This window comes from Parambassis ranga, chromosome 9, assembly GCF_900634625.1.
Source record: "Parambassis ranga chromosome 9, fParRan2.1, whole genome shotgun sequence".
NCBI classification, from domain to species: domain Eukaryota; kingdom Metazoa; phylum Chordata; class Actinopteri; family Ambassidae; genus Parambassis; species Parambassis ranga.
Window position 1 is genome coordinate 22945933 of NC_041030.1, and position 13069 is coordinate 22959001.

The 13069-nt window shown below is 46.5% G+C and overlaps 1 protein-coding gene across 1 annotated transcript; it reads right to left on the reverse strand.

Moving 5' to 3' along the window:
• Nucleotides 1-1022: 1022 nt before the first annotated feature.
• LOC114442016 (actin, cytoplasmic-like) lies at nucleotides 1023-7841 on the reverse strand. The gene is made up of 8 exons (XM_028415253.1): nucleotides 7714-7841; nucleotides 7513-7641; nucleotides 7280-7390; nucleotides 2317-2401; nucleotides 2090-2230; nucleotides 1789-1980; nucleotides 1459-1640; nucleotides 1023-1381 (listed from the first exon to the last, which is right to left on the reverse strand). The coding sequence occupies exons 1-8, from the start codon at nucleotides 7837-7839 to the stop codon at nucleotides 1238-1240; spliced, it is 1110 nt and encodes a 369-aa protein (XP_028271054.1). The 5' UTR covers nucleotides 7840-7841; the 3' UTR covers nucleotides 1023-1237.
• Nucleotides 7842-13069: the final 5228 nt, after the last annotated feature.

The following is a 13069-nucleotide window of genomic DNA, read 5'->3' on the forward strand; positions in this document are numbered from 1 at the left end:
TCAATAATTTTGTCTCATTTTTATTTGTTGACAAGTGTCACTACATTCCGTCTTCTTTTTTGGCACCATGTGAGTTTTTATTTAGTTATTGTCTCATTTTTATCAGTAAAAAAAAGGTTGTACGAAAACTATGAAGAAAATGATTCGAGATTCTGAAAATTAACAGGGTCCTTGTTTGTCAAAGACTACAAGAGGGAGTATTCCTCCACTGCGTGTTTACTGGAACAATACGTCAGCTTGTTCACAGTCCAACCAGGCTCAGTGTTGTTAGAGGAGGGGAGGAACAGGAACATGGTTTAGACTGTGATTTAGTTCTTATAATGAAACTTATGACTACTGTGTAAGACACGTTTCTTAATGCAGACACAGCCGTCTGACTGGAGCAGGTCTCTGGTTCTCCTTCATTTCTTCTCTGCCTCCACACGCTCTCTGCTCCATCACACATGCTGCTCTCTGCTCAGTCCAGCCCAGGTCTTTGACAGGTTGATGCTTGGGTGCTTTTCTTGTCTTCCTCCTGTGGGAGGTCCGATTCGTTCAGAGTGGCTGGGCGTGGCTTCCTGCGGGCTGAGGGTTGGCTCACCTGTCTCCTCCTGACTCCACCTCACTCCACCAGAAAAACCAGCCCGCCACGCCACTCTGCCTCTTTCACCGACAAACCTGAAGCCTTTTGGACCTTTGTGCCTTTGTGATTGTTCTGATTGAAATGAGAACATGTCAACAAAACATCAACCACTGGTTGTTTTCTGACGCTTCTCCCCTCAGCAGCTGTCCTGGGTCAGACCAGGTTCACTGAGTCAAGTCATCAGGAGCTTTAGAGGCTCACAGACGGAGCTAGCATGCTAGCATTAGCATTTCATACATTAAGGCTCTCATCTTTAAGTTTTTTCTAACCTCTCCACCAACAGAAGATCTGATTTAAATCCCAGACCTGCCAAACCCCGCTGACGAGTTCTACAGCAGGACGTTCAAACAAACAAAAAGACCCAGAGACGCTGGAAGCATCACACACTTTATTTAGACAGATGTTCTGTGATAACACTGTTTATCAGCAGGACCAGTGGAAGCTGAGAGCTGTGACAGTAACATGTTCAGACGTGTGTCAGAGTTCAGAGGAGCTTCAGGGAGGAGCTGAAACCTTCTCATGTAAACTGGATTCATGTCCTCTGTTCTCACGACACTTAGATTTGGACCGGACAGCTGAGAAGCACGTGGACTTCCCGCCGGGCTCAGGGGCCGCTTAGAAGCACTTGCGGTGGACGACGCTGGGACCAGACTCATCGTAGTCCAGCAAACTGATCCACATATGCTGGAAGGTGGAGAGGGAGGCCAGGATGGAGCCGCCGATCCAGACCGAGTTCTTCCTCTCTGGAGGAGCGATGATCTGCAGGACAGAGACAGAGACGGTGAGGAGGACGTTCACTGCAAATAACGAAGATGTTACAGAGCGTACAGGTGTACCTTGACGTTCATGGTGGGTGGAGCAAGGGCCGTGATCTCCTTCTGCATGCGGTCAGCGATGCCGGGGTACATGGTGGTGCCTCCGGACAGCACCGTGTTGGAGTACAGGTCCTTATGGATGTCCACATCACACTTCATGATGCTGTTGTAGGTCGTCTCGTGAACGCCAGCCGAGTCCATTCCTGAACACAAACAATAAGTCAGGTAGTGTTCAGGTCCACTTCACGTGGTCCTGATCAACACGCAGCTTCACGAGGAGCAGCAGATAAACAGGTTTAAAGTCTGGATGGTCCAGGACCTCCAGACTTTCCTCTCAGTGTGGCTACAAACCCAGGAAGGAGGGCTGGAAGAGCGCCTCGGGGCAGCGGAACCTCTCGTTGCCGATGGTGATGACCTGTCCATCAGGAAGCTCGTAGCTCTTCTCCAGAGCAGAAGAGGAGGCTGCGGTCTGCATCTCATTTTCAAAGTCCAGAGCCACGTAGCAGAGCTTCTCCTTGATGTCACGCACGATCTCACGCTCAGCTGGAGGTCAGAGGTCACATGTACACATTACACTCCATGAATGCTCAAAAGTCTGACATCATCATGATCTAGTTCCCTCTGCAGGGGGTCTGCGGGGAGGAGGTCGTACCGGTGGTGGGGAGGATCTTCATCAGGTAGTCAGTCAGATCTCTGCCTGCCATGTCCAGACGAATGATGGCGTGATTCAGAGCATTGCCGTCATAGATGGGCACAGTGTGGCTGACACCGTCACCAGACTCCACCACAATACCTGCAGAACAACAACACACACACGCTCACACACCAGGACTCTGATGTCGGCCATTTTGTTACAGATCAGAGTGGGCATTCACTCACCGGTGGTACGACCAGAGGCGAGAAAAGCCAGGATGGCCTGGACGCCCACGTAAATGGCCGGAGTGTTGAAGGTCTCAAACATGATCTGTACAGAAAGAGTCAGCATCACTCTGGTAACCATGGCAACGGCAGTAAACCTCACTTCCTCCACTGCTCCACTTCACTGAGCATTTTTTTCCATTCAGACTTGGTGATCTTTGTTTGTTTTTGGGCCCAAAAAGTTTTTTGGGTCCAATGTTAATAGAGTAGGTTAAAAATAACCTACTAAATATTAAAAATATGATCAGATCATAAAGGTCAGGTTTTCTGAAAAAAAGATACCAAACCTATGTGTGGGACATTTCCAATGTGGTGTATTAAGACAAACTCAACAGTGTTCTGAAACAGGCTCTTAAGGGTTAAAGTGGTAAATGACATGAGTCTCAGTCCTGATGCAGGCAGCTCGTCTGTCCTGCTCAGTGCGGCTCGTGATCACAGCATGCTGCACCGACCTGAGCACTGGTTGGTTTAACGAGTGGTTAAAACCATCAGACCAGAGGAGCAGCTTCTTTGTTGCCATGGGCAAGATGGCGCCAGTGTGTACGGCCCGCTCTCTGTCTCCACAAACTTTGGTTGTAATTCTGCTGTTTTTGTCGCTTGTCCTTTTAAATGTCAACGCTCTGCTGGTGTATGATTGCCAAACACATCTTCGACTGTCCTTTGAAAATTTGGGGCAGTATGGACATGATGGACAGAAAACTTTCTGCCCCCGGTTCTCTCTGGTATACCGGCTTACCTTCTCCGTGTTCCATCTCTACCTGCGCGCAGAGGGCGTAGACGCCGGGGAAAACGCAGTGGCAGACTGGTGAAGCTAAAAGAGTGCTTGGCGTGCTCTCCTGAGGCCTCTTTGGAATACTTTGGATCCAACTGTCGCCGCTTCGTCTCATGGCGCTCCCTGGATCCGATCGCCGCCTCCCTGGTTATGGTGGTACAGATGAGGGACCAGGGACTTGTTGCTCCTCCTTTCGCTACCTTCATGGGCGCGGGGTGAACCTGCACAACTTTCGGCCACTTCTTCGGATCCGCCAGGCGACTAATGCGCCGGCTCCAGCTCCGGTCAGGATGGCCCTGGTGAATGCTAGATCACTAGCCAACAAAGCTTTTATCCTTAAGGATTTCTTTACGTCTCACTGGTTGGATTTTCTGTGCGTAACAGAAACATGGATGACTACCGGTGAGTCCAGTGCTCTTTGTGAACTTTTGCCACCTGACTGCTCATACTTCAACTCTTCCAGGACGTCAGGTCGTCAGGTCTTGTTTTATCCCATGGTTTTACTGTTTGTAGCTTAGAGGTTTGTGATGCTGTGTTCTCGGACCACATGCCTGTTGTGTTTGAGGTACCTCTGCCCTGTCACACAGTCAAACCTCGCGCTCCTGTGCAGCGCAGTCGTATTATTAACTCTTCCACTGCTGCTCAGTTCTGCACAGCTTTTAACTCAGTGTTCAGCCCAACTGAAGATTTGGGCTCAAATTGTGATGTTGAGACTCTCTCCTCTTATTTTAACGCAACATGCCAAACTGTGCTCGATGCTGTGGCTCCACTAAAAATGAGGCCTTCCAAACCCAGACCTAAGCCGTGGATAAATTATGCTATATGTGCTGCCAGGCGCGAGTGCAGGAGAGCAGAGCGAAAGTGGAAGAAGGACAAGCTACAGGTGTCTTTTCAGATGTTGAGGGACAGCTGGCGCTTTTATCAGAAAACTGTAAAGTCTGCAAAAACCAAATATCTTTCCGATTATTTTATCTAATTGTCACGATCCTCGTGTTTTGTTTAAAACTGTAAATTCTGTTCTTAAAGCTCCACAGTCATTTTGCTTGGAGAACTCCACTGAAGTATGTGAGAACTTCCTGAGCTTTTTTATCAACAAGGTTGTGAGCACTAGGGCCCTTAAAGAGGTCTGCTCTACTCTGGCACCACATTTGCTTAATATCATAAACAGCAGTTTGTCAAGTGGGAGTGTACCTGTGAGTTTTAAGCATGCGGTGGTGACACCACTGGTTAAAAAGCCTGGCTTAGATCGCTCTGTGCTTTCTAATTTTAGGCCAATTTCAACAAACAAACTCCCATTTCTTTCTAAAATTCTGGAGAAAATTGTCTACTGCCAGCTGAATTCCTTTTTAGAGGGGCACCACATTCTAGAGATGTTTCAGTCTGGGTTTAGAACCCGTCACGGTACGGAGTCAGCACTGTTGAGGGTTTTTAATGGTGTTCTTTTAGCTTCAGACGCGGGTCACTGTGTTGCACTGGTTCTGTTGGACCTAACAGCGGCCTTCGATACAGTGGACCATCAGATCCTCTTGTCTCGCCTGGAGAACTGGGTGGGCATCCAAGGTGGTGCTTTAGACTGGTTCAGGTCCTACCTAACAGGGAGAACCTTGTGTGTACAACTTGGAACAGCGGAGTCTCGTGCAGCACCTCTCACGTGTGGTGTTCCTCAAGGCTCTATACTTGGCTCTCTTCTTTTTTCCCTGTATTTACTTCCTCTTGGATCTATTTTCAGAAAGCATGGAGTCACATTTCACTGTTATGCTGATGACTGACAAATTTATCTGCCACTAAAACAGGGAGCGGCTTCTTGTGTAGACAAACTTTTAGACTGTATTGCAGAGATTAAGGCATGGATGTCATTGAACTTTCTCAGCCTGAATGACGAAAAAACTGAAGTCATGTTGTTCGGCCCTTGTGATGCTTCCAAAACTCATGTGGATCTGGGTCCTCTGAGTCAACATGTGACACAAAGCCACAAATCTGGGGGTAAAACTGGACAGTGGTCTGAAATTCGATGTGCAGATCAAATCAGTTGTCAAGTCCAGTTTTTATCATTTACGACAACTAGCCAAAGTCAAGCCATTTTTATCAAGACATCACTTTGGGATTTGAATCCATGCTTTTATCTCATGTAGACTTGACTACTGTAATGCACTTTATGTTGGGCTCAGCCAGACGCTGCTGTCTCGTCTGCAATTAATTCAAAACGCTGCAGCCCGACTTTTAACAGGTACCAAAAAATTTGAGCACATCACTCTGGTTTTAGCTTCCATTCATTGGCTCCCAGTGCATTTTAGGATTGATTTTAAAATTCTTTTATTTGTTTTTATATGTCTTAATGGCCTCGCCCCACAGTATCTGTCCGACCTGCTTCAGCCATACACTCCCTCACGCTCTCTCAGGTCGGCAGATGAGTCTCTTTTAATAGTCCCAAAAACAAAGAGGAAATCTAGAAGGGGTCGTGCTTTCGCAGTCACTGCCCCCAAACTATGGAACAATCTGCCCCGGCAGGCTGACTCTCTTGTAGCTTTTAAATCCTCTTTGAAAACACACATTTTCTCCTTGGCTTTTAACTCAGTCTGAGATGTTGACTTTTACTGTTTTATGTTTTTACTATGTTTTTATTGTTTTTTTTATCTTCATGTGTTTTATATGCTTTTGTATTTGTGGACAGCACTTTGGTTGATTTTAAAGTGCTCTAGAAATAAAGCTGAGTTGAGTTGGTGGGCAACAGAAGTGTCCTTGACCAGTGGAGTCCTGCAGGGCTCAGTCCTTGGACCATGACCTTTCAGCCTATATATGCTGCCACTTCTCTCTCCCTACCCTGTCCTGTGGGTTAGAGCCAGATACTGTCCTGCTAGAGGACAAGAGACACGTCCTAAGCTATGGTGACTAGTGTGCTACTTTAACAGTCCTCCTTAAGTAAAAGTACTTTTAAATGTACTTAAAGTATTCAAAGTAAACGTACTCACACACTGAATATATATGATTGATTTCCAAAGGATGTGAACAGGTTAAAATAATCAAAGTAAAATGGAGCATGTGTAGTTAATGTCCATGTTGAGTCCAGAAGCAGCTGTGGACAGGTCTGTGTGTCATGAGGCAGGCTGTGGACAGGTCTGTGTGTCCTGAGGCAGGCTGTGGACAGGTCTGTGTGTCATGAGGCAGGCTGTGGACAGGTCTGTGTGTCCTGAGGCAGGCTGTGGGCATCAAGTGAACAGAGAGGCTGCTGATAACAAACAGGCATTCAGCATGTTTACTGTGTCAGTGTTCCTGCTGTAGATTCATGTGATGATTCATGTTCATCACACATTAATGGATGGACCTGTGTTAGCAGACAGCAGCTAACCAACTAACTAGTTAGCTCACTGAGCCAGAGCACCGGCATCATGACTGAGGCTCATTATAGAAACACAGCTGCAGCGTGACACCAGCTCCATGCAGAGTCTGACCTCACATCAGTCCACACTGTGTTCATCACATGGAACAAGGAACTACAGACACTGGAGACATGTAGTGGAGGAGAAAGGACAGGTACAGGTACTTAAGTACAGTAACAAAGTACTAATACTTAGTTACTTTCCACCACTGGTAGTAACTCTGGGAATCACTTGGACACTGTAGTAAAACAAAGTCAGTCTGCAGCCCTGCACATAGTCAGCATGTAATCACCTTAAAAGTCCAAACTAAGATGTCTTAAGTCACAACATGAGAAACCCTTATCCCTGCCTTTGTCTCCAGCAGGGGCGGCTCACTGCGGTGGTCTTTTCACAGCTGTCCATCAGACCATCAGACCACCAGCTGGTCCAGCATGCAGCTGCTCAGGTTCTTAGACCAAACAGGACTGAGCACATTACTCCGTCAGTTCTCAGCTCTGCACTGACTTCCTGTGAGCTTCTGATCTTAAGACATTTCTCTCCCAGAGGAGACACATGCACCCACTGAGGGCAGCTTCAGGTCCAGACTTTAAACTGAGCTGTTCCCTGACGCTCTGCTAAAGATTCACTGTAAATCACCATCAGTCTATTTTAATATTCTTTTATATGTTCTACACTTTCACCTTTATGTTAGTCAGTGTTCTTACTTTTACTATACACACACACACAGACACACACACACACACAGACACACACACACAGACACACACACACACACCTGGGTCATCTTCTCCCTGTTGGCGTTGGGGTTGCGGGGGGCCTCGGTCAGCAGGACTGGATGCAACTCAGGAGCCGCACGGAGCTCACTGTAGAAGATGTGATGCCAGATCTGCAGGACAGACAGACGTCATGAAGCCAGAGACAGAAAGAGACACAGAGACAGAGACAGACAGAGACACAGAGACAGATAGACACAGAGACAAAGAGACTCCAGCTCCAACATAGAGTCACCTTCTCCATGTCGTCCCAGTTGCAGATCATCCCGTGCTCCACGGGGTACTTCAGGCTCAGGATGTCCCTCTTGCTCTGAGCTTCCTGTCCCACATAGCTGTCCTTCTGTCCCATTCCCAACATCACAAACTACAAACACACAGAGTCAGTCACATGTAACATGTGGACACATCTGGAGCTGCGGCTGCTGTTGGACAGTACCTGATTTCTGGGACGGCCAACGATGGAGGGGAAGACGGCACGGGGGGCGTCGTCTCCGGCAAATCCGGCTTTGCACATACCGGATCCATTATCGATGACCAGGGCTTGAATGTCTTTGACTTCCATTTCTGAAAGGACACATGATGTCACCACCTGGTGTTTGTTTATGGTTTGTTTTCCTTGTTGTGGGTCTTTAGTTTAATCTGTGTTTAGTTATTTTTCCTGTAGTTCTGGTGTTTTGTTTCTCTGGGTTTTTGTTTAGTTCTTGTGTCTTGTCTCGTGCTTCCTGTTTTATTTTGACAGCCTTGTCCTCCTTGTGCATTGTCTTGAGTTTTACTTCCTGTGGTTTCCCTCCTTGTTTGATCACCTGCCCTCATGTGTGTCACTTGTGTCTGTTAGAGGGGTTTGGTTTCATGTGTTCTGTGGAAGTATATAAAGGTTACCTACGCGCTGACATGATACAGAGCACATATTTACTCGTATGTATGCTTTCACTCAGAGAAAAAGGGGGACTCTCCACACACACACACACACACACACATACACATACACCCTTAAAGAGAGTTAGGGAGGATGTTTACATTACTGGAGCCCTTTTTGTGGTGAAGGTGGACGTAAGATAAATCATCCAACATAGGAGGGAAACAGAGTGTTTCACAGTCATAAATAACATTATTATAATAAGTAGGTGTGGATAAAAGGGCAACATGTCCCAATATGGGAATACCTACGAGGGTCTTGAAGAACTGTTTATCTATTATGCAAATGTACCTCAACTTTCAATAAAACAAGCCTGTGTCCAGGGGAGGGGCAGAACACTTATGGACGGGAGTGAAGCAGACTGAAAGGCCTGTGTTCACTGTGTTCTCCCTTTTGCAAAAGGTGAAACTACAAAACCCAGGGTATTTTCTTTCACTCAATGTTCTGAATACAGGAGACAGAATCTGACAATCCGGGGTGACCAGGGAAGGTCACGACAATTTGGTGGCCCGTACGGGGATTAAAGGTAATTATATTTTTCTCAGATCCGTCAATTGAACACAGGGGTTGATTACGAACAGACAGAGGACATGTGGCGCGCCAACAATAAGGTGAGCAGACCTTTTATATCTGCATTGACTACTCTAAAGTGTAACGTGTCCCGAGCCTTAGTACTAATCTGCCTGTAAATTATACGAACATTGACTGAAACAAAAGAATAAGAGAAATGAAAAAGAGGTTAAAGAATTCTTGTAAGAGTAAAGATAAAGAATAAGAGAAAGGAAAAAGGAAAAAAGGGGTTGCAGAATCCTGAGTGTGGCGACTCCACCGGTGCTCTGACGAGAGGCCGGAAAAGCTGGGTTTGAGTCCCGGGGCTTGAGGAACCCTAAATCACTACATAAAGAGAGAGGAAAAGAGGAACAACAGGCAAACACATGGTATGGATGTTGGAACGACTGGAAACTGAAACAACGACCACACTAGTTAGGCGGAAGTTGTAGTAAGTCAACAGGCTTCCAAATTACAGACGTATAAGATTCTGGTGTCGTGGAAGAGAGGCTAGTCTCAAATCCACTGGACTGAGTACTAGGGACATAGCGTGCCATATATCTCAGTCGGCCTGAATCTAGATAGTGCAGGACACTGTTATAACTGTGAGCCTCTCTAAAAGAGAGACGGCAAGAACAGATGAACTGTGAGTAGTCGGACCGGCTACAAGAACAGAGGAAAGTCCTGTGAGTTCAAAAGCACCCCTTACTGAGACACACAGCTGAGAGTGAAGCTGTAACACACACACATACTGAGCGCTCATATTATGGGTAATGCATGAATGAGAAATGTGGATGAGTGCCAGGGACGTGTGAGCTGAAGCAGCAGCACTGCTGGAAACCTAACCGGTGTTAACGTAAAGCAGTGGTCTGTTGAAGTAGGTTCACTCATGAACTGGATTAGTTGTTTTTTCTGATGTGTACACAGTTTGGTAGAAGATATAGAAACATTGTAACTGCAGTTTTGTAAATTTGAATTTGAACTATAGTTTTGTAATTCCTACGTGACCACGAGATTAAGACTTTAATGACTGACGACATGGACTTAAGTGTGCACAGAGACATGACTGACGATGGGTGGGGTCCGCACAGCCCACTAAAGACGGTAGAAGAACAGCTGACGGTCTTAGGCGACATACTGAACCAGACTTATGACTCTAAGACTGCAGCGGCAGAAGTGATTCTTATAAAGGATGCTGTAGTTAAGTTGTTGGCAGAAAGATGTTGTGAAAGTTGATGGTGAAAGATAGAGGAAAATTTAGAAAGGAGCAGGAGAAGGCGGAGGAGCGAAGAACTCAGTGGGCGAGATGGGCTTTGGTATGTCAAGGTGTAAATCACCTCATGACAGGAAAGCCCAAACCAAAGAAAGGGAAAACAGAAAAGAGTAGCGACCCTCCCCCCTACACACAATCTAATATACTGCCCTTTATATCCTTTGCCTAGTGGAGCAGCCTGCCCCACCTTAAAATGGGATCTGAAACAGAGTCCAAGAGAATATATTAATCAAAGCAAAGACGCATGGATTAGACACACAGGTTGTCATCCAGCTAAATCAGGCATTCAGAGGGTGTGGTACAGGACCGCCGTCCTAAACGGGGTCCCAGAGAATGTGAAAAATGCCATGGAAAGTAAACTAGACATGGCAGATTGTGATTCCAATGTGTGGGAGAGACATCTAAGATAAGATAAAACTTTATTAATCCCGAAGAAAATTCTTGTGCCAGAGGAATCAAGTTACATTAAATGTAGTTAAGTACAGAGTATGAGTGTATACGTGTCACTATAATCCAAATCAGAGTATAGTACGCAGTATGGGGACAATATATGATACATGGATTTTTAGTGCATCATTTGACTCGTGCCCAGGATGCAGCACACACAGAAAGTAAGGATGTACAGGAATTATAGACTCAATTATTAAAAATGCAACTGGCTGAGGCCAGACAAAAAGCTAATGACAAAAAGAAAGACAAAACTAATAAAGTCACGGTGGCCACTGAGGGCTCCACTACACCACCTGACACACCTTGGGTGCCACAGCTATTTTATCCTAATAATGTTCAGCCGCCCACAGGGTCATACAGGGGCAAGGGACCAGGGAGGGGCAGCTGGGGAGGCCGGCGCAGAAGGGGTAGACCGCCTAGGGGACAGCTGAGGGGAGACTTCAGTCGTGACCGCTGCTACTACTGTGAGGAGCTCGGACACTGGACAAAGGACTGTCCATACATTATGGGGCAGTACAGCCGAGAGGGACAGCACAGTCGAGGGCGTGCAGCATCTGGTCCATAAGGGGCTTCTTTCCGCCCTGCTGGAGCTCCATGGAAGGGGCAGTTTTCTGTTTCCGGCTGGGAACAGGGAAGGGAAAACACCTCCCGACAATGACACTCCCCACAGAGCAGCTCTGATGACATCGTTACGGCAGATCCGATGTTGTCTATGCGGGTAGAAGATGAGACACTGCCTTTTCTGGTAGACACAGGGGCCACCTGTTCTACTCTGATTCATACATCTTCTAAGAAACTGTCAAATGACTCTATCACAGTGATGGGCTTCTCTGGGGAGAAACAGACTCTGCCTATAACCACTCCAATGACCGCTCAGCTGGGACATCAGACTGTGTTACATTGTTTTGTATATTCACCCACAGTGCCTCTGGATATACTGGGAAAGGACTTGCTGATTAAGCTTGGAGCATCTATTTTATGCAGCCCTGACGGGTTGACAGTGACACTGCCGGACGGCACCATGTTCCACTGTAATGCCTCTGACACAGGTGGACAGTATCTTGTGAGACCTGTAGCTGACCCTTGTGCGGACATCTACTGGGGTCTGTTACATGCAGAAACGCCACACGACCAGGAATCCTCTCTGCCTACCTGCAGTGGAAGCCCTGGATAGCCCAGCTCGAGCCATATGTCACTCCCCCTGACCCCCCTCATGTGACTTTGTTTTATGACAGGCGGCAAACTGATTGGTATCATGATAACTTCACATGCTCCATAGAGGAGAAAAACTGGTTGATTTTAGTCCGAGATATTTTTGTGACATCTGAGGGCGTAGCAGCTGGTGTGGATTTTACACTAGAACAACAGGCTTGGTATATGATCAGTGACGAAGGGCATTCCCACGTCTCATTAGCTGTACATCCAAAACATCAGGCAAAAGAATTAGGTGGCATGGTTAAACGTGCCATAGCTCAAACAGATTGGCAACCTACACCTACATGTTTCAGCTACTAACACTGTTACATTAGCACACGAACAGCTTGCCAGATATCATGGAAGAGAAAAACAGATCACCCTCTTGCTCAGGCTTTGATTAATGACTTACCGACACATTTATGAGCAGAGGGCCCCACTGATGTAGGCTTAGTGAACTGTGAGCCTGTGACATTCCGGGTTTACACATCTGAACCTTTGTGGATTAGATTTGGCTAATGCTTTCTTTTGTCTTCCTCTGGCTCATGAATGTAGAGATATTTTTTAAACTACGTTGCAAACTACACTGGTCTCATACAGCCACTTAGAGACCTAGTCAGAGAACATGGCATGTGTAATTTAACAGCCCACCTAAATTGGACACAGGAAGCTGAACGCTCTTTCATTGAACTGAAACAATCTTTGGCTACAGCAGCAGAACTAGCCACGCCAAATTACACTTTACCATTCTATTTAGATGTCTCTGGAACGGATACCTGTGCAAACGGCATCCTGTTCCAGAGAAAAGGGGGAGAGAGAGTAATACTGATGTACATGGAAAAAAGACACCCTCAGTGCACACAACATGCAGCAGGAATAGCTAAGCTAATTCAGAAAACTGAACACATGGTCATGGGACACCAGCTGTATGTACTCACATAGTGTAGTCGCATATGTAAACTCAGAGACATTCACACTCACCCCACTGAGACAGAGGAGAATGAGCAAGATTTTGGAAGCACCAAACATCACCTTCACACATGATGGTATAAACATGGCAGAGCAGATAGGAGCTGGAGAGCCACATACATGTGCAGAGAGGGTAACCAGAGAAGAAAAAGTCAGAATGGATTTACAGGCCACACTACTAACAGAGGTTAGAAATCTGTTCACAGACGGGTGCTGTTTCAGACATGACACAGAAGGACTCAGAGCGGCATACGCAGTTGTTGAAGACACACGGGAAGAGATGAGAACGCTAAAAGCAGAAAGACTGGAGGGACAGCAGTCAGCACAGAGAGCAGAGGTGAGAGCAGTGATTGAAGCACTCAAAATAGGGGAAGGACAACACATCAATGTTTTCACTGATTCAGCGTATGCAGCAGGAGCAGTACATGTGGAGTTGGGCCA

Coding starts and splice junctions, on each gene's coding strand:
- LOC114442016 (XM_028415253.1), bottom strand. CDS start 7,839: ATGGAAGTCAAAGACATTCAAGCCCTGGTCATCGATAATGGATCCGGT. Junction 7,642..7,713: donor TTGGCCGTCCCAGAAATCAG/GTACTGTCCAAC, acceptor GTGTGTTTGTAG/TTTGTGATGTTGGGAATGGG. Junction 2,402..7,279: donor ACAGGGAGAAGATGACCCAG/GTGTGTGTGTGT, acceptor CTTTCTGTACAG/ATCATGTTTGAGACCTTCAA.